At 36.5% G+C, this 20,402-nt stretch overlaps 2 protein-coding genes across 5 annotated transcripts; one reads left to right on the top strand and one right to left on the bottom strand.

Moving 5' to 3' along the window:
- Positions 1-3,624: 3,624 nt before the first annotated feature.
- LOC133798397 (peptidyl-prolyl cis-trans isomerase FKBP20-1) lies at positions 3,625-5,920 on the top strand. Of its 3 annotated transcripts, none has more exons than XM_062236664.1 (6): positions 3,625-3,794; positions 4,386-4,556; positions 4,849-4,982; positions 5,059-5,138; positions 5,435-5,527; positions 5,624-5,920. In XM_062236664.1, the coding sequence occupies exons 2-6, from the start codon at positions 4,448-4,450 to the stop codon at positions 5,766-5,768; spliced, it is 561 nt and encodes a 186-aa protein (XP_062092648.1). In that variant the 5' UTR covers positions 3,625-3,794; positions 4,386-4,447; the 3' UTR covers positions 5,769-5,920. The 3 variants fall into 3 exon arrangements, with proteins under 3 accessions (XP_062092648.1, XP_062092647.1, XP_062092649.1); XM_062236663.1 differs by having other exon boundaries at positions 3,626-3,794; positions 4,402-4,556; XM_062236665.1 differs by having other exon boundaries at positions 3,628-3,785; positions 4,402-4,556.
- A 75-nt stretch (positions 5,921-5,995) lies between these two features.
- On the bottom strand, positions 5,996-9,968 carry LOC133798395 (E3 ubiquitin-protein ligase SDIR1). Of its 2 annotated transcripts, none has more exons than XM_062236661.1 (9): positions 9,770-9,968; positions 8,498-8,668; positions 8,293-8,347; positions 8,133-8,185; positions 7,789-8,017; positions 7,268-7,382; positions 6,969-7,014; positions 6,678-6,803; positions 5,996-6,407 (listed from the first exon to the last, which is right to left on the bottom strand). In XM_062236661.1, the coding sequence occupies exons 2-9, from the start codon at positions 8,573-8,575 to the stop codon at positions 6,282-6,284; spliced, it is 828 nt and encodes a 275-aa protein (XP_062092645.1). In that variant the 5' UTR covers positions 8,576-8,668; positions 9,770-9,968; the 3' UTR covers positions 5,996-6,281. The 2 variants fall into 2 exon arrangements, with proteins under 2 accessions (XP_062092645.1, XP_062092646.1); XM_062236662.1 differs by having other exon boundaries at positions 6,678-6,800; positions 9,770-9,959.
- Between the last annotated feature and the right edge of the window lie 10,434 nt (positions 9,969-20,402).

Genomic DNA, 20,402 nt, shown 5'->3' with positions numbered 1-20,402 from the left:
CTGGTTAGGTGCAATAGACAAACTTCCGACTTATAAGCCGAGCCTCCCAGTCGGGAACAAACATACATATAATACACTCATCATACTCCCAACTTATAAGCCGAGCCTTCCATTCGGGAATAGACATACATATAGTACATTCATCATCCACAGATACAACACATCACAATGTACTTACACAGGTATACACATGCATAATTATAATCATGTTCATTAGCTAGGCTCAAGCCCTAGTTATGTTTACATTTAATAGTTAGGTCAAGCCCCAATCATATTACATTTAACAGTTGGGTTAAGCCCCAATCATATTACATTTAATAGCTGGGCTGAGCCCTAATCATAATACATTTGACAATTGGGTCGAGCCCTGATCATAATACATTTGATAGCTAGGTCGAGCCCTAATCATAATATATTTGACAATTGGGCCAAGCCCTGATCATAATACATTCAACAACGGGCCAAACCCTAATCACGTATCTCACGCATCAGGTGCAATTTTCTTACCTTGATCCCCGTGCGAATAGTGAAACAACCCCGAGCGCTAATCTTGACCTGAGCTTGGCGGAAACCCTAGTTACAACACCAATATATGTTCATCAGGACTTAACCCTAGAACCCGAGTTCCAAACCAAACTCTAACTCTTAAAACCATGGTTCCCAGTTAACGAGGCGCTAAAGATATCCCCCAAGCGGGCTCCCAAATCAGATTCCCGAGCCCCAGGCCTAGCCCTAAAAATCAGCATTCCAACATTTCGAGGCCTTTGGCGCGGTCGCGCCCACAAAAATATTGGGACTTTTGGGCCATTGGCATGGTTGTGCCAACCCCTAGCGTGGTCGCGCCCCTCAACTCGAGCCTCCAAATCAAGCCCAATCTCACCCTTTCTGGGACACTAGCACGGTCGCGCTACAACCTAGCGTGGTCGCGCTAGGTCCCTAGAAACTCAAAAACGACCCAGAACAAGGTGTTCTTCCCCAAATGCAAACTCTGCGATTTTTCAGCCAAATTAAAGCTCAAATTCGACCCAACCAAGTGTTTTTAATAGAATTCCAGCCACAGGAACAATATACTAGGCCTAAGCAACAAAACACACTACTCAAACCATCACAAACACCCATAGACACCCAATCTAGGAATCAAACTCAAAAGAAATTCAAGAACACTAAAATCAGGAGCCTCACCTCTGAATTTCAAATTCCTTGAGGTTGATGGTGGCCCTAGAGACCTTTAGTCTCAGCCTTCAGCTGCCACTCCACAAGATTCTACTTAAATCTTCACCAAAATTCAATACTTGCTTAAGTTGAAGTGCCTAGTGTGTTCCTCAATGTGAAGTGCTCCCAAGGCTCAAGGAGTGTCTTATACGTGAATGAGCCTAAGCTCAACTGTTGGCTTGGTTAATTGACCCATGTGGTCAAATGACCACAATGCCCCTTGCCCCATTTAACCTCAAAGGTTACCCCTAAGGGCAAAATTGTCATTTGGCATAATTTCCGCTAATCTTAAACTATCTCATACAATCCCAAATAATCTATCAAATCAATGTTCATCAATTAATTCATGTTACTCTATAATTCCCTGTAATTTACCAAATTACCAAAATACCTCTAAGCTCACCCCGAGCCAGTTATTTTACCCTGTTGTGACTTTTCCGCTAATTAGCTCCCTAGGATTGTCTTGTGCTGGGTAACTCAAATATATCCACATAATGATATGGTCGCAATCATATATCACACATATTTGCAATTATACCCTTAATGAGTCAAAATTACGAAAATGCCATTCTAATAAGAAACGAGTCCACATGCATATTTAATATACCTAAACATGCAAGCATAATCATATCATAATACAATTCATATAATAACATGCTCATAACACATAAGCACTAAAATAATTTAATTATTGCCTCCCGGCCCCCTAATCCAGGCACTAAGCCATATTAGGGAATTTGAGGTATTACATTCAAGCTTCCTCATACCCTAATGCAATAGACTCATGGACTAAGGTTAAGTAATAACCTGAACCACGTAAAATTCTATGTCTTCACATTGTATTTTTTTAAGTTCTGTTAATTAGTTGATAATGGAAAAGGCAATCAACACAATAGAAGTTGGGCGAGGAAAACTATCCTCTTATGACCATATTGGTCAATATTGTGGGGTAGATCTACCAAAAAAAATATTTATCTCATCTTCCCAACACTTGTGCCCAAAACATTAGCGTAGACGTACATACACATAACTTGATAATTTTATCTAACTTCCTTACCTAAAATGGAGTGACTCAGGAGAGAGTTTGTAGAGTGAGAACCCTATATTTGATCAATACCAAAGATCAAGCCTTATAGAAATCTCTATGAGAATGGAAGAGATACCAATTGCATTTAATTGATACAATCATTCTCTAAAAGGAAAGGCTCTGTTTCTCAATTCTAACCATTTAAAGGCAGCTTAAATGTTAATAACTACCTATATATGGCTGAAATCCACGGGAATGATAAAATAAAATATTTCTTTTATTTCCCAATTCTCTTCATTTCCTAATTAATCATATATCCTCCAATTTGCATTAAAGGAACAATATCCATTTGATTTTATATGATGATAGTCACCTTTAATGACTATCTCTTCTAAATATGGAAACATATGTATTCTCCATTTTTCCAAAGATCATGTCCACATCCATCTCTCTCTCCCACACTCATTTTCGGCCTAAGAGAACACACACACACACACAAGTATACACATATTCACAATCATTTAGTAAAATTAGGGATATTTGTTGTAAAAGTAATTAATTTATTATTTTTGTAACATTTAAGTACCTAAGTTATTTAAGTACCTAAGTTATTTTTTTAATAATGAAAGTACCTTTCGTCCATGTTTTGGTACAGTTTAGTACAATTGTAAATTCTAACCGTTAAGTTCGATTGTAATACGTATGCGAAATTGTCAAATTAAATGAATATTTGCGACGAAAGTACCAAATTTAAGAGATATCTGTGACAAAAGTACATAATTTAAGAGATATCTGTGACAAAAGTACTGAAGTTATAAGTAAATTTCACATCATGGTGACAGACTTAATAGTGAAACAAATAGATGCACTAAACTGCACCAAAACATGCATAGAATGTACTTTCGCCGCTAAAAAAATAACTTAGATACTCAAGTGTTACAAACACAATAATTTAGACACTTTCTAATAATATTACTCTTGCAACATATCCAACGCAAATAAGGTCTTACGCAATATCTACTCGGTACTAAAGTTTTATTTTCTCATATGTATGTTTTCAATAATATTTTTATATTAATATATATTACTATTAGTGTAAATAAATATTTGGTAAATACTTTAATTTAAATTAAAATATGAAAAACTTACTACTAAATTTCAGCTATATACCATATACTAAGGTGCGGCACCTAGGTCTCTATGCTCAATATACATACTAAAAATAATTACAATTAACTGCGAATGCAACATCCAATTTAATCATTTATTACATATTAAAATAAAATTAACACGATTTTAAGAAATTTTATTGACTTTTTCCAAATAATTTGTGGGAGTTTTTAATATATGTTTCCACGAAAAAAGAGTTAAAAATATCAATTTATCTTCTTTCTTACTCTCCAATTTTTATCATTGGGTAAACCCAAGACAGTGCTTCCTCCGGCAAAGCTATTGTTTCTTTCTCAAATTCACACAGAAACCCTAAAAGTCTCTCCCTCCCGCCGCTCAAGTTGGGTGCTGAGGCCAACCCACCTCGCCGTTCAAGGCATATTCTGTTAGTTACTCTTTATTGTCTTTTTAATTTCTATAAATATATATATATATATGTGTGTGTGTGTGTGTTTCGATTATAAATTTTAGAAATACAGTACTGAGCTTTAGATTCTATATGAAAATGAAATTCTCTATGGGAGAAATTAAGTCAATTTATGGTAGGGGTGATTTCCCAGAAAATGTTAAAGATTATCAACAATTGCTTGGCTGTTGAAAAGTATATGTTTGCGTCCATGGTTATGGTTCTTTTGCTTTCTTGGTTCGGGCTATAATATATATATATATATATATATATTGAAACATCCATTATTACTTGCTCCCGCTGTATCCTTATAGCTCTGTCCCAGATAATAGGGTTGTAATTTTTGTCTGAGTTTTAATAATTTTGAGATTTCAATTGCTTTTTTTATTTTTGGTCAAATGTTTTAGAAATTACTCGAAGTTTCATAATATGACACTAATGTTTGAAAAGGGTCATTTTTTAATTGATTTCTAATATTTAATAGCTAGTATTGTTCATATCATGGTTATTTGTTAGGTCAATACTTCATTTCTTTTAGTGGTGTAATCTAATTTAGTGTCTAATTCTCAGTGTTTCTGGTTTAAAGGTCTTATTGCTTTCAACAACTTTTGGTTGTCGAAAGGTTGCAAGCCATGGCGGATGAGATTGATTTAACTGGAGATGGAAGTGTCCTTAAGACAATTGTTAGGCATGCTAAAGCAGATGCAGTTGCTCCAACTGAAGATCTTCCTCTCGTGGATGGTACGTATGTTGAAAGATTTTGTGGCATAAATCGTTGATCTTCAACAAAAGTGGGAATGTTTTATGCTGAATTATCATTAATCAAATTCATGATGAGAAATTACTGTGTCCTGATTCAGATAGTTGATAGCATGAAACCCTTTTTGATTTTTTAGGAGTGACCGATTGTGTTACAAAGTTTTTGCTTGTTAATTAAGGCATTGATTATATATAAGTGTCACAAAAATTTGTAATTCTGGAATAGCACTGATCATATGACCTTATTGTGGTCATAATTGTTTATTCTAAATAGTTCATTATGAGGGCATTCTTGCTGAAACGGGAGATGTCTTTGATACTACACGCGAAGACAATACTGTTTTCTCCTTTGAGGTTGGGAAGGGGGCTGTGATCAAGGCTTGGGACATTGCATTACGAACCATGAAGGTCAGCTGCTTTTTAATGATAAGAAAGTTTGAATGTTTAAGGCTTCACTTCACATGATTCTCTTTGTGGTTTCCAGGTTGGGGAGATAGCCAAAATCACTTGCAAGCCAGATTATGCCTATGGAAGTGCTGGTTCCCCTCCAGATATCCCACCGGAGTAATGTCTTTATTCTAGTTGTGATATTAAAAATTGCTTCCCGTGTAAGGCATGCAACTAAAACCCAAATTGTGCATTTGAACTGACCAGATTTATACAGTTTATATATATAAATATCTAGTAGGGATGTTTAATAGTTTGGTATTGATGTTTCTAATTAGCGTTGGTTCTTTAAGTAAAAAGATTTAGGGTTTTAGACGTCAGTTCATTTTTTCTCTGTTGGACTTTGCCTGAGTTGCTTGAATAGTTTTTGTTAATCTAACCATGTCTGGTGTCCTGACCCATATAATTTGCAGGGCAACACTTATTTTTGAGGTAGAATTGATTTCCTGCAATCCACGTAAGGGATCAAGCCTTGGTAGTGTTTCAGAGGAGAGGGCTAGACTAGAGTAAGTCAAATTTATACCACAAAATTTACCATTTTATATTTTTTATAGACATTCTCTGATATACAATATTGTTGCAAATTTGACAACTTGTCCCAGAGAGCTGAAGAAGCAGAGAGAGATTGCCTCTGCCACGAAAGAGGAGGAGAAAAAAAAAAGAGAAGAAGCCAAAGCTGCTGCTGCCGCACGAATTCAAGCGAAGTTAGATTCAAAAAAAGGGAAGGGAAAGGGCAAAGGAAAATAAGTCCTGAATTGAAATTTACATCAAGTGTATGGGACTGATGCAATTTACTTAGTTTGGCTAGTGTTACTGAATGAGATATTAATTTCGTCAACTCTGTATGACTTGGTTTTAACACTTGTGCTGCAATAAACATAAAGGAATGATTACACTTCTGACCGGTCGCATTTGTTCGAAATAAGTCGTTGAAAGCCTGAACCGTATCGTCTGATGGTAAGAGTAAAATAAAATCACGCATGAACTTTTTAAATTTGTATCAATTTGTCTAGCAATCGAAGCCATGCATACTTGGTTTCAAGATACCTAAATGTATCAAAGTATATTTCAACCAGAAGCAGGTACAGTATAGTGTCATTTTTTTTCTAATAAAAAATTTGCCTGTCACTCTTCTAAATGGCTGTATCTAAGATTAATTACAAGAAACTGCCGGCAATAACTCAAACCCTTTCGCCATGTTGTATAGACGTCAAATAAAGCATATAGGTGGGTATATTCATTAATTAACATCTGAAGAAACTAAACCATAAAAGAAGCATCCACTTCACCTTGTCCATTTTCCTGCCACCCAGATCCTGCCTTGAATTTACAAACAGGACAAGTTCCTTGTTGCCTCAGCCAAGGATCAATACAATTAGCATGGAACTGCAAAAATGATAATTTATTATCAAAGGATTCAATATACTGGAAGACACTAATATACCCTATTCTCTATCTCCCTCTCTTATTATTATTAAAAAAAATTGATTGAACAAGCCTTAGGATGTTCAATTAGTGTCAACAGATGCATAGTATTTGAGCCAAAGCAGTTAAAAGTTCAATCATGTGGTACAAACTTTCTATAATTTGTATAAGATAAACAAACACCTGAGATTTTAGCTTAAGAGTGTTAAAATAATGAAAAATATACTGAACCTGATGCAAGCATGGCAAGCTTCGAAGGACTTCTCCAACGTTTACTTGCTCCAGGCAAACACTGCAAGTCAGTTCATCTTCTGCGGCCTTGAGGCTCCCAACTGCATCATTAGATCCTTGTTTCTGCTAACAACAGAAATTACTCCGTAGAAAATAGCAAGACCAACAAAGTAACAAGCAAGCTAAATAAAAAGAAAATGATAATTGCATTCTTTGTAATGATCTGAGCAGGTGACATAAACACCAAACTCAGTATAAAATGGAACAAAAAGTAGCAAACTGATCGCATACCTCAGCAGATGCTGATGATGAAGCCTGTTGCATAGATGAGGCACCACTGCAAACAAATAAAAAGTCTGATGAATACTTTTTTAATCCCAAATGATAAACAAAGTAATTGATAATTTTTTTTCATTGCCTCAGAAAATAATGCTTCATAATTATTTAAGAAACTAACTTAAAGTTTCCAAATGTTTGTTTCAATTTCAATTTCAACTAACACAAATACAAGAGAAAATTTACTTCTGTATTTTAAAAAAATAACAATAATAACAATAACAATAACAATAGCAAGTAAATTTGAAACTTACTTTTGTAGACCAGTAGCCCTGTATTTATGGACAGGAAGAGCATTTATCTCTTCCTCAGTCATAGACAGAGCTGTCGGAGCATTATCTGCATCGAGCGCTCTCAATGTTTCGTAATCTGTTAACACGCATCAAAGATTTTAAAAATACATCCAATGGCCGGAAAATATCATATCCAAACAGCACCTACTATTGTTATGTAATATGTGTAGTGTGAACTGTGAAAATCTTGTGTTGTTCACCATAACTTGTGTCCTGAGAAATGGTACAATCGTAAAATAATAATTGACTTTTTGTTTTTTTAATTAAAATATAAGTTACTATATATTAAGAAGACAGGCATAATTGCTGGGTACAGATACAGATACAGTACACTGTAAGTTTGATATGTACAAGAAAGAAGAGCCTCTGTAGAAGATGATGATATCATGGAAATTTGATAAATTCGGGACTAGAGAATTCATTTACAAAGGAGCAACATTTTTTTTAAAACACTTTGAAGCAATATATTAACAAGTACGCACCTAAGTCATCAAATTCGCGGTCAAGTAGTGCAAGTTGAAGCCTTAGGCCCTGCAGTCGTCCTCGTGTTGCAAGTGAGATGGATGGTGGCATATGCAACCGCAATTCAGTATGACCAAGAAGACCACCAGCTGCTGCAGCATGAGCTTGGGCTTGAGCTTGAAGTTGCTGGCAAGTTGCATACATCCTTAGCGTTGTGGCCATCAAAAAGACACCAAGCACGAGCCATAGCTACATAAAATCCAAGAAAATCGCATAAATCTATTATGATTCCAAACACCAACAGCAGCCATCACCAGCAAGACTAATATTAACTCCTTACTAATTAGTCAGAGAAAGAAGATACCAGAAAATTAGGGGACATCTGGTGTGAGTTTAGAATCATGAATAGCAATAAAACTGACATAAAGATACAGTAAGAGAAATTAATATACATATACATGTATAATATAATAAAAAATAACCGGCAATACATATTAGTATGAGTAAACGGAGAATATAGATACCTGTAACAAGGAAGGCAAGAGAATTGGAATTGACGGGACGTGCTGAATGTAGACGCTGAGGAGAAGAACGAAAACAGAAAAAACAACTTAACAGATAAAATAATTGAAAATACACTTACGTGATAGGAAAATCTAATATATATATATATATATATATAAAAAGTAAGAGAACAGCACATCTGAATCTGCTATACAATAATTATACCATTGGACGCCGCTCGGGTACAAATCCAGTAAATCCACTTTCTATATCTGATCTCGTTCCCCGAAAAACAAAACTCATGGCGATGGAAATTTACGAGCACTTCAATTACAAATTATAGTCTCCAACTTGCAGGTCCAACAAAGTAAAATACAAATATAAAATTCCAACAATCTGCAAATTTCATGAAATAAACACTTAGATACATAATTTTAATTCTAATGAGCACTAACATCTCATAAGCCTACAAATTAAATGAATATATGCAACATGTTAACTAACAAGTAAAAATAAATGTTACATATTACTCACCAACACCAACTCTGGTTTCAAAGACAAAAATATCACCAAAAATGTTACTAACACAAATGTTCAAATAATACAACAAAGAAATGACACTGAGAAAACTAACTTAGAGGAAGCATCTTTCAACAGCTCATAAGCAAGAATCAATTGAATTGGTTCATTTTATTTGCAAAACAACATACACAATTAATTCCATCCACTATGACCCACATAACCGCCACTAAGTGCATGCAAAATGTACCTATTTCATAAATTTATCCGTCCATTCAATCTTATATAATTAATTGACCCTTGTAGCAGGTCCTGTAACTCAAATCATGCGGTCATACAATCATTACTTGCATCACTTGTCAAGTCATACGATTTCCTCCACCTCAATTATGAACATAGGTATGAAGGGAACACATTCACCAACCATATCCACTACATCCTTTCTTAGCCTATATATTTCTCACATTATAAATATGCTTAGAGAAACAAGTCCAGCTCTTAAACTATCTTAGGTCGTGACCCATTACAAGGACATATCACATAAATCTTCCTATTTTCATGGCTATCACACAGAGAGAGAGAGAGAGAGAGAGAGCAATAATAAACGAAAGCAGTGAACATCCTACAAAAGACTACTGGAAGATTGATCAGATACTGCACCGTCATCACGACCAAAAATCATGATCAGGACTATTCATAAATCACAACAATGAGCTTCAACCCCAATTTACCAATTTCCCAAATTTGTTCAATATGCTAGAAAATTATAAGACAATTCGATTTTTATTTTTTCGTTGAAAACAGTAAATCTACGAAGCTGATCTAATTCAAGCTACGTTCCAAAAGAAGTGAATTTAGGTTATGGATTACGTATTAAACGAAACCCTAATCCCAAAATCAGAAACAAATATTGAAGTACCTAGAAACTCAAATAGGAAGCGAAGAAAAAAAATTCACTGAAAAGACAATCAAAGCAACCTGTAATTCGATCTGGAATTATGGGTAGGGCGGCGTTTGCAAAATCTTTGATTCTCAATGTCAATGGGCAAGATTGAGGACGACGAGTTCGAGTGCTCAGTGTTGGATATCTGATTTGACTCGGACTTTGTTCTTGGGTTGAACTCGCCTGAACATTTTGGGGCTTTTCTCTTAGGCCTTCGCATTAAACAATCTCCCTAATCTTAAAAACGTCGACGTTTTGAAGGCCATTTACTTATGTGAAAATTAGATGAAATATGACCTCCCCCTTTTTCTTTTCATCTTTTGATGAAACCGATCTTCAAATGATGACATATCATAAGTAATGATACTAACAGCATGAAGTGCTATGTAAAGGTGGTGTATAGTCTTTTTTTTTTTTTTTTTTAGCTCATTTTCATAAAATTGAATCTAACGATGTTCTAAAATATGTGTTAAATTTGAAATAAAGTATGGACCAAATTTGGTCTACAATAAATATCACATTTTTAATTATTCTTTTACCACTCAATAATCTAAATTATTAATTTATCTTTTAATAAAAAAATTAATTTTTTTTTTATATTTTCAATAAACATTAATAATTATATTGACTATTTTTAGCTAGTTTGCACATTGTGCATTGAGATACAAATGTAAAAAGTGGGCCAAATATATCATTGATACATATTTTGGGCCAAATTTGGCACAAATTATACACCATCCATTTGAGATAGTCTAATATGGTGACACATGTCGAGCAAGTATTATGATAGGGATCTGGACCTGATTGGTATGCGATGGGCTTATGTACCTGGTCGATTATTTAACGATATTTCTTCAGTAAAGATTTTAATCGATGTACATAATTGTGCGGTCATAATTGTTGTGCACTTGGGAGTTGCTTGCAAACTTACATTTCTGGGTGTGTTAGTCGTTCAAAAATGATAAAAGATTATTCAATTTATACAAGTGTAGAGGCTGAAATCTACAAGAATTGGAATTGACTGATCGTGGAGATCGGCAATTTGTAAAACAAATGAAGAAAGATCGTGAAAGCCTTAGGACATTGGGATGGTGTCGGCCAAAGAGACTCCGACAATCAAGTCAGTAAAGAATAACAAAGTGTAAGGAAAGTAAATATAAAGCAAGTAACTCTATCGTAGAGTGTTGGCAAGGGACTGACCTACGTGATAGGTTCTAGTATTATGTTAGACATCTTTTTAAGAGTGCTTGAGTGAGTGAATTCGTCATGCCCTACCAAGGGGCTTAAGCCTTTGTATTTATAGACCTCTTAATAGTCTGCTGCTTAGCTTTTGGTGAGTAAGTGTGAGAAGTGACCCTCTTCCATTTCAGGAGTAAGACCAATTCTCTTGGGTGAGATGGGGGGACTTATAGTTCATAGTCTTTTCCTCAGTTTTTTTACATGTTCTGGTGGTATAACAAGTGTGATTTGGGTTTAGGAAGTGGTCAAAGTCTGATGTTACTCTTTGATGAATGGGTTGTGATTCACTTGGGGCTGAGAATGGGCCTAATTATTCTGGGTGACTTTTTACAGGCTTGGGTCGATGGACTTATTAGCATTTAATGGATTGTGGCTATCAGTTAGACCAATTTGTTTCTAGCTTTTGGGCCCAGTGCGATTTTCGGCCACTACAATAAGTGTAACGCCCCAAAATTCCTAATAAGACTTAGTGCCTTGATTAGGGTGTCGGAGGACATTACTGGAATATTATGTGATATTAGATGAATTAATCGAATATCTATGTGATTATGTGAATTGCATGAGTTATATTATGATATGACTGATTATGCATGTTTAAGTGTATTAAATGTGTGTAAAGACTCGCTTTTACTTAAAGGGGCATATTTGTAATTTTGGCCCGCTGATGGCATAATTGTGATTATATGGTGTTATATGACTGAGACCACATGATTATGTGGATATATTTGAGATATTCGGCAAAAGTCGATCCTTTTGAGCAAAGTAACGGTAAAGTCACAACGGGGATTAATACCCGGCTCGGGGTGAGCCAATTGGTATTTTGGTAATTTAGTGAGTTATCGAGACTCATTGGAGTATGCGTCGCATTTGAGGAAAAATAATGATAGTCTGTATTTGGCAGAATTAATTGGGAATTATAAATATAATTTGAGGTTTAGTGGGATTAGAGTGTCTAATGAACCTTTTTCCCTTGAGGGGCTTTGAGAGAGGAGTGAAGAGGTAGGGGTAATTTGGTCATTTGAGACCCTTGAGCTGAGCATATTAGGCTAAGTAATTGAGTCGTTAGTTTAGAACCATATACATCTCTCTCCCTCTCTCCCTTGGAAGCTCTCTTGTATGTTTTGGAAGAGAAAGTTTTGACTTCAAAGTTTAGAGGTGGTCTTTGGTGGATTTGGAAGCATGTTGCTAAGGATTAGGAGTTGCTAAGCTAGGGAAAACCAGTTGGGGAGGTCAAATTCAAGGAGGTAAATTTAGTTTTTTAAGCTTTGAGTTTCCTTTTTTAGTTATTGGGGAGTTCTTGAATTTTGGGTTTTGGGGAGTGTTTTGGAAGTTTTGAGTTATTATTTGTTGTGTATCTGTATTGCTGGGACCATGTTGGTGGTCAATTCTGGTTGAAACTATGTTTTGGCAAGGTTTTGGGAGACATGTGATATCTATAAATCGCTGGTTTTCTGGGTTTGTTGGGTAGCACCGCGGCGCTTGGTTTGAGCGTTGTGACCCGCTTGAACATCTTCGGGGTTAGGGTTCCCTTGGACCGCCTTAGCGCCGTGACCCTTAGTGGGCAGCGTCTTGGCTCAAATTGAGGGGAAAATCTTGGTTGGCTCTCTGCCAAGTGAGGTGCTGCGGCCCTTAGTGGTGGCCGCCGCAACGCTAATTTCCTAGAAATTAGGCAGGACCCTCGACCTAGTGTGGGGTCGTGACGTAGCTGGGAGGTGTCGCGACTCTAAATGGGAAATTTGGAATATGAGGTTTTGGGTCATGGGAACCCAACTCTAAGGGCTCGAGAATGGTTCTACCCAGTTTAGTAGAGTTCAAGGTCCCGTGGGCTAGGACTTGGTCCAGAAGCCTTTATTAGTTCGATTCTTATTGAATATTTTTCATTATGGCTGTGACTAGGGTATACCACTAGGCTCGGGAGGAAAGGATTGCACTCAGGGTCATTATATTTGCGTGCTCAGAACTTGAGGTAAGAAAACTGCACCTGGACTATGATTAGGGCTTGAGACTCAATTATGGAACATGTTTATAACCATGCTTGATATGTTTAATTAAACATGATTGAATGAAATTGTGCATATCTGTATTAAGTGATAGACGCTTATCTGTCTACTAGTAAAGAAAGACACGTGCAAGGCACGTGTTCAGTTTAGAATTAGTTATGAATGTAAATATTGTAATAAATAAAAAATAGACATTAGCCATTACCTTTATGGTCACCATCATTTTTTCATATTTATTGTTTTTATCAAAGAACGGTTTGATTTTATTTTTTGTTTGTTTTTGGGACAAATCTTGCATTGTTTACTCTTTTCTTAGGTGTTTTTATTTTACATATATTGATCTAAATTATGTTTCTGTTAGATGACATTACATTTTCTGCATTGGAGGAAGATCCATGGTTCCTCAAGATAAGGGAATTTCTTCAGGTTGTACTGATCAAAGTAAAACATTCCAGTTATATTTCGGAGACTGCGAGGAATAAAATAAAACTTATAAATATTTATATCTTTTTTTTTAATTTATTATTGGTTTGTGGCGAGGATTGTTTTACCATCTTAGTTACCGAAAAGTCAATTTCAGTGTGGAACCTATCCCAGATCTGAAAAGTAAAAGAAAAAATAACATCAACACTTAAAAAATAAAAAATCAAATAATTTTTCTTTTTCTTTTTCTTTTAAGATAATTGGAACATATATATATATATACTCTGTCACAGAATTGAGTTTTCCAAATATCAATCAATGAATGATTTTCTAGATGTAAATGCGCTGCAACTTTCTCCACACGAGCAAATATTATCTGAAGATATCTTTTGTATTGTTCTAGCTCTGTCCATTGTATCACAATTTCAATCATGAACTCTTCGCCGTACATATCTTCCAATGAAGGAATCACCTACACCAACACACAAACTTAATAATATCATGTTTTTAATAAAGAATCTATATGATTTCATTTTTATTCTAGTTAAAAAAAAAACCTATGAATTAAGTCACGGAGCTTACATAGTTTGAAATCCTTTGTGTCAAAATGCTCTCATATTTATCATAAAACTCACGAATTACATAATGCCAAAAACCATGTATGTCTTTCGTATAGAAAACGTTGTAAACAACTCTGTATAACATGGAAATGGGTAATATGTTATAATATAATTAACGCAATCTATTATTAATATATGTTTAAACTTTGAAAATAAAAAAGGAATATTATATTTACATATATATACTTACGTGTATGCATTCATTCTGTCCTCCATATTCATTCGGTACTACCACTACTTCCATTTCAACTCTTAAAAACCCATCACAAAGTTCATTTCTACTTAATCACTTTCTGAAACGAAAAATAAGTCAGTAAAAGAAAAAGGATTATAACATACCTTGACGATATCGAGAGGGACTTTCTCTGTAGTTTGACGAAAGGAATGGATGAATTTCTTGAGATCAGTCTCCATATACGCGAACACCAAATACGGAACTGTCTTCCCTTTCAATTTATTTTATTTTAATCATGACTATAAATGCCATTAGTTGTGTCTTTTGGTAATGGTTGTACATTTATCAACAGGTGCATTATTTGACTAAAGTATAGATTCTGTTAAAAGTGTGGCTTTAATCTTAAAGAGTTACAAGAAGTTGGTATTCCTCTGCCGGTCGAAATTGAGAATTTAGAGCTGAAATGTTTAAGAGTTGAAGAATCATCAACCTATTGTTCAAGTCTCTTTGATGGCCTGCTCTGGAGTTGTCATCCGAAAAAAATATCTATTTCCTCTGATTCCATACTCCAAAGAAACTGCGCAAAGGTAAAACAATATATACATGTGTACTTGAATTCACTTTGATTTAAATTATATATCAAGTCTCATTGTTCATATTGAATGAATAATTAATTTATTTACTTTTTTTTTTGTTTATGTATTTTGTTTAGATTCTATATGAAAAACTATTATTGGCGAGAGCAACAAGGTCGAAATGCTGCAATTCTCTTAACAGAAGATGTTGGTGGCATGAGTTGAAAAGTGTAAGCATGGAGATCTCTCAATGGACGGAATTTGAAGATGAGCCGCGGCTTCTTTATTGGGACCAGTTGCCGCGCACATGGCCAGTGCTTGGAGATTTCGATCAAGTATTCTTCCATTTGGTCTGGGATTAATTAATGGACTAAAATATATTGTAAAACTATTCAACAAATGGAATGTTTGTAATGATACTTACGACTCCTCAACCAATATTTGTCCAAATCATCCCTACTGAACCAATATTATTTGAGGCTGTAACTATCTAAATTTAAGACTATTTTATATATATATATATATATCTATCTATATGGGATGGAATCAAGCATCATGAGAGTAAACACTCATCTTCTAGACTATCTAAGCATCATGATAACAGATCATCCAGGTCCTTAAAACATTCTGATTACAGATCAAAATCTAAAGATCGGCACAGGGAAAGATATGAGAATCAAAGTTCAGAGCCTCTGTCACGTTTCGATGACAGATACAACCCTTCAGAGTCTCATGACACACATGAAGATGGTAACTCTTCCATCAGCAAATATTATGGATCAAATAAATTTCATGATGAGGAGAATTGAACCAGGGACCACAAAATACAATGGGACAGTTCCTGCTTGCCGTTCCGGTAAGTGAAAATATGTTCTCTTTGCCTTCAGCTTTATTATATAATATATAATGTTTATCTATTTGTAATGTGGTACTGAATGCGAAAGATTGTGTACTCTTGAAAGGATGTGTATTTTTGAAATGGTGCGAAAGTTTATTTACCATTACTGTTAAATTGTAATTTTTTTTTTAGCATATTCTGTTAAAGTCGTAACAAATTATGTTAAAACATACCAAAATTCGTTAAATACCAAACACCGTTAGATAGCCATTTATATAATAGGTAAGATATCCAATATAGAAACTCGACTTATAAGTTATGGTCGGCAATAGCGTGCAGAACGCAAGTCGTTGTGGCTGGGCCAATATAGAAGTTTGACTTATAAGCCGTGGTTAGCAATAGCGTACGGAACATAGGTCGTTATGGTTGGGTCAATATAGAAGCGTGATATACTCTTGCATGACTCTATAGCCGCTTGGAACATAGAGCGTGGTTTACGCTTGATCGGCTCTATAGCCATTCCCAAAGGGAGTAGTGCAACGGGCACCTGTGTGGCTCTATGGCTGCTTAAATGAATTGAAAGCATGTCTAAGTATTGGTTATAGCTGTTAAGCATGCTATTTAGGATCTGTAGTATGTTGAATAATTGTTTATGAGCATGTTTATGTTTTCTTGCTAAGCCTTGGCTCATGGGTGCTACGTGGTGCAGGTAAGGGCAAGGAAAAGGTGGACCAGCCATGAGTTGGAGAGCTTCAGGGGCGGAGTGTACATATGCGGCCTGCTTGACCGCCACGACAAAGATTACTTGTTGGAACTAGGGTTGAACCCTAATTTTGCCACCTAGTTTGACCTTTTGTATTTATGCTGTAACTGTATCAGTTTATAAACTCTTTTGGGACTTCGTGTACAGACTTAAACCTTTTTAATGAAATGCCGTGTACAGACTTAAACCTTTTTAATGAAATGGTTACTGTTTGACCAAAATTTGTAATACCTAATCCTGGAGTTAGTTTTAATTACACATTTTAAGTCCAAATGACTCGTTTAGCGAGTTAAGCACTATTGAAAATACACAGTGTTACAGTCCTGGATTAGTAGGACATTACAACTTGATATCAGAGTTGTCCAAGTTTAAAGGTTCCTAGAGATTGGTTGGGCATGTACACTCGTCGCTAAAGATAAGCTCGACTCAAGGTTTGGTAACTATTAATGTGGTTATGTGCTTAATTGAAGTATATATGCTTTATTTGCATGCTTGAATAGGAAGCATGCATTATATTGATAGAGTCTGGCCCTTAACTGCTATGTAAATGATAAAAGGCGTGCTTATTAACACTACTACTGCTTCTTAATACTAGGTAAATGGGTTTTAGCACTGTTATTTGCTTGTTAATGCTAATAACGTGCTTATTAGCACTATGATTGAGCATGAGTATGAAAAGACATGCTTAATAGCATGATTGTTGTATGTAAAAGCTATAGAAATGTTTATTAGCATTGTTATTGCATGTGTATGCTTATTAGTTGAGTCATTCTTCCAGGGCAATCAGATGAACTATTCGGTGTCAAAATACAGACTAGAGATAATGACCAAGATCATAACCCTCCACTAGCCCCTGAGAATTGGTAGTAGATGTTGAACTGTAGGCCAGATTATAAAGACAAGAGGAGGAGATCCGCTTGTTGAGACAACAGGTTCCACCAGGGAAGTTGCATCGGTTGTGCCACCTATCGTGGTACCAGTTTTACAGCAGCAGCTGGGGGTTGAGAATAGGTGGGGGCCTCTATATGAACGCTTTAGAAAGCAACACCCTCCTACTTTTGAGAAAGGCCAGATCCACTGCGAGCTGAGCAGTGGATGGGTATGACCACCTCCATCCTGGACTTCATGAGGGTGGTAGGTAATGAAAGAGTGGCCTGTGCCACGTTAATGTTTTGGGAGGACGCCCAAATTTAGTGGGAAGTGGCATCCCAGACAAGGAATGTGAATACCTTGAGCTAGGAAGAATTTAGAGACCTATTTAATGAGAAATACTATAATGATGCAGTGAGGGCTGCAAAGGTAGATGAATTCAGTAATCTGGTCCAGGGCAACATGACGGTGACAGAGTATGCCCTGAAATTTGATAGGTTGGCCAAGTTCACTTCTGACTTGGTGCCAACTTATGTAATAAGAAAGGAAAGGTTTGTTCAAGGGCTAATTTATATGATAGCCAAGGATGTTAGATTCAGCTCTGTACCTGGAGTGATGACTTACACTCAGGTAGTAGAAGACCCTTATTGCTGAGGGTGCAGAGAACAAGATCTGGCAGAAGAGTGCGACCAGAAGGGACACAAGGAGGGTGGGACCTCCCTTTACAGGATCTGGTAGGGGCGGAGGCCCTAGTGACCAAAAGAGGAAGACCCCAGATCTTCTATGTTACAGGCCCAGACAAGAGGGCTTAGAGTGTTCAGAGGAGCTGCCATGGTGACAATGAGATTTGGACGACTTATCCAGAGTGTGCCAGATGTAGGAGACGCCATCTGGGAGAGTGCCGAGTGAAGGCATGTTTCTTATGTGGTATAGTTAGGCATCTCAGGAAGGACTTCCCTAGGGCGAAGAAAAAGGAACCAAAGAAGGCGGACAACTTGACTCCTACTTGAGTGTTGACGTAGTCAGAGGCTGAGGCTAATCCCTCAGTAGTGACAAGTCAACTTTCTAGTGTTGGTACATCTTATATTGTGTAAATTGATTCTAGGGCTACACATTCCTTTGCATCTAGTAGATTGATTGATAGATTATGTGGACCATGTAATTATTGTGTTGTGGGATTTGGGACCTTATTAAGAGATGGGGCATATCGTTACAGGTAGAGGTGGATAGTTGAGAGTTGTCAGTGGATTTGATTGAGCTAGTTATGGACGACTTTGATATGATTTTGGGTATGGACTAGCTAACCAGGTATGGGGCAACCATAGATTGTAAGAAGAAGATGGTAACTTTTGAACCTGAGAGGTGATGACTCATTTGTATTTGTGGGAACTGTGCATGGACCCCACATTCCTATGATATCAACATTAAAGGCTAGAGACCTATTGTGAGGTGGTTGCATAAGATTCCTAGCTAGTGTGGTGGATACCACTAGGGTTGTGCCAGTTGGACTTGAGGAGATCAGATTAGTCTGTGAGTTTCAGGATGTATTCCTAGAAGAGTTACCAGGGTTGCCGCTGCACATGGAGATAGAATTTGTTATCAAATTGGCACTGGGGACAAAACCAGTGTCTAGAGCATCGTACAGAATGGCTCCAGTAGAATTGAAAGAACTGAAGGTTTAGTTACAGGAATTACTTGACTTAGGGTTTATCAGGCCCTGATTCTCGCCATGGGGTGTGCTAGTTTTGTTTGTAAAGAAGAAGGATGGATCTTTGAAGATGTGTATTGATTACAGGGAGCTAAACAAGCTGACTATTAAGAACAGGTATCCACTGTCGAGGATCGATGACTTGTTTGATCAACTATAGGGCAAGACAGTGTTCTCAAAGATTAATCTATAATCTGGTTATCAATAGTTGAGGATCAAAGATGAGGATATTCATAAGACGGCTTTTCGTACTAGGTATGGGCATTATGAGTTCTTAGTCATGTCGTTTGGATTGACTAATGCCCCATAAACTTTCATGGATTTGATGAATAAAGTATTCAAGGATTATTTGGACAGATTCTTGATTGTCTTCATCCACGACATCTTGGTTTATTCTTAGTCAGAGGCAGAGCATGAACAACATCTTTGATTTGTATTACAGAGGCTGAGGGAGCACAGATTGAATGCCAATTTCAAGAAGTGCAAGTTTTGGTTACCTCAGGTGACATTCCTCGGTCACATTGTTAGTAAAGATGGGATCAAGGTGGATCTAGCCAAGATTGAGGCAGTCAGGGATTGGCCAAGGCCAAGGGTTGCTTATGAGATTAGAAGTTTCCTTGGATTGGCAGGGTATTATCGATGCTTTATGGAAGGGTTCTCAAGGATTGCAACACCACTGATGGAGTTGACATGCAAGAACTTGAAGTTTGTATAGTCAGATAGATGTGAGAACAAATTCTAGGAGTTGAAGCGGCGATTGATCACTGCTCCAGTTCTGAGACTTCCTTTAGATCAAGAGAAGTTTGTTGTCTATTGTATGCATCAAAGCAGGGGTTAGGTTGTGTTCTTATTCATCAAAGATTTCCTACACATGACCTGATCTGATCGATCATCAAATAGCAATACCCTAAAATATAAAGATTTGAGTTGGGTTAGGTGGATCTGGAAAGGTGATTGCCTATGCATCATGACAACTAAAGGAATATGAACAGCGATACCCTACACATGACCTGGAATTAGCAGCGGTGGTCTTTGCTTTGAAGATAAAGCTGAGGCTGAGAGGCAATTAGGAAAGACTCTTAAGTCACTTCGATCTGATCAAGGTGGAGAATATTTGGATTTAAAATTCAAAGATTTCTTGCTAGAGCATCGTATTCTATCCCAACTCATATCACCTGGAACGCCACAACAAAATGGTATTTCTGAAAGAAGAAACAAGACTTTGTTAGACATGGTTAGGTCTATGTTAAGCTACTCTTCACTTCCTCTCTCATTCTAGGGATATGCACTTCAAACGACGACTTACATTTTGAATGTAGTCCCATCTAAGACCATAAGAAAAATGCCACTGGAATTGTGGAATGGAAACAAACCTAGTTTGCACCATTTCTGCATTTGGGGCTGTCCTGCTCATGTTCTTAGACCTAAATCAGGGAAACTTGATTCAAAGTCTGAAG

The sequence above is a fragment of the Humulus lupulus genome, chromosome 8 (assembly GCF_963169125.1).
Source record: "Humulus lupulus chromosome 8, drHumLupu1.1, whole genome shotgun sequence".
Lineage (NCBI taxonomy): Eukaryota > Viridiplantae > Streptophyta > Magnoliopsida > Rosales > Cannabaceae > Humulus > Humulus lupulus.
Note: the sequence above shows the minus strand (reverse complement) of the source record. Positions and strands in the feature narration are given on the sequence as shown.

Coding starts and splice junctions, on each gene's coding strand:
- LOC133798395 (XM_062236661.1), bottom strand. CDS start 8,575: ATGAGTTTTGTTTTTCGGGGAACGAGATCAGATATAGAAAGTGGATTT. Junction 8,348..8,497: donor TACCCGAGCGGCGTCCAATG/GTATAATTATTG, acceptor TCTTCTCCTCAG/CGTCTACATTCAGCACGTCC. Junction 7,383..7,788: donor CCGCGAATTTGATGACTTAG/GTGCGTACTTGT, acceptor GCGTGTTAACAG/ATTACGAAACATTGAGAGCG.
- LOC133798397 (XM_062236664.1), top strand. CDS start 4,448: ATGGCGGATGAGATTGATTTAACTGGAGATGGAAGTGTCCTTAAGACA. Junction 4,983..5,058: donor TTGCATTACGAACCATGAAG/GTCAGCTGCTTT, acceptor TGTGGTTTCCAG/GTTGGGGAGATAGCCAAAAT. Junction 5,139..5,434: donor CCTCCAGATATCCCACCGGA/GTAATGTCTTTA, acceptor TATAATTTGCAG/GGCAACACTTATTTTTGAGG.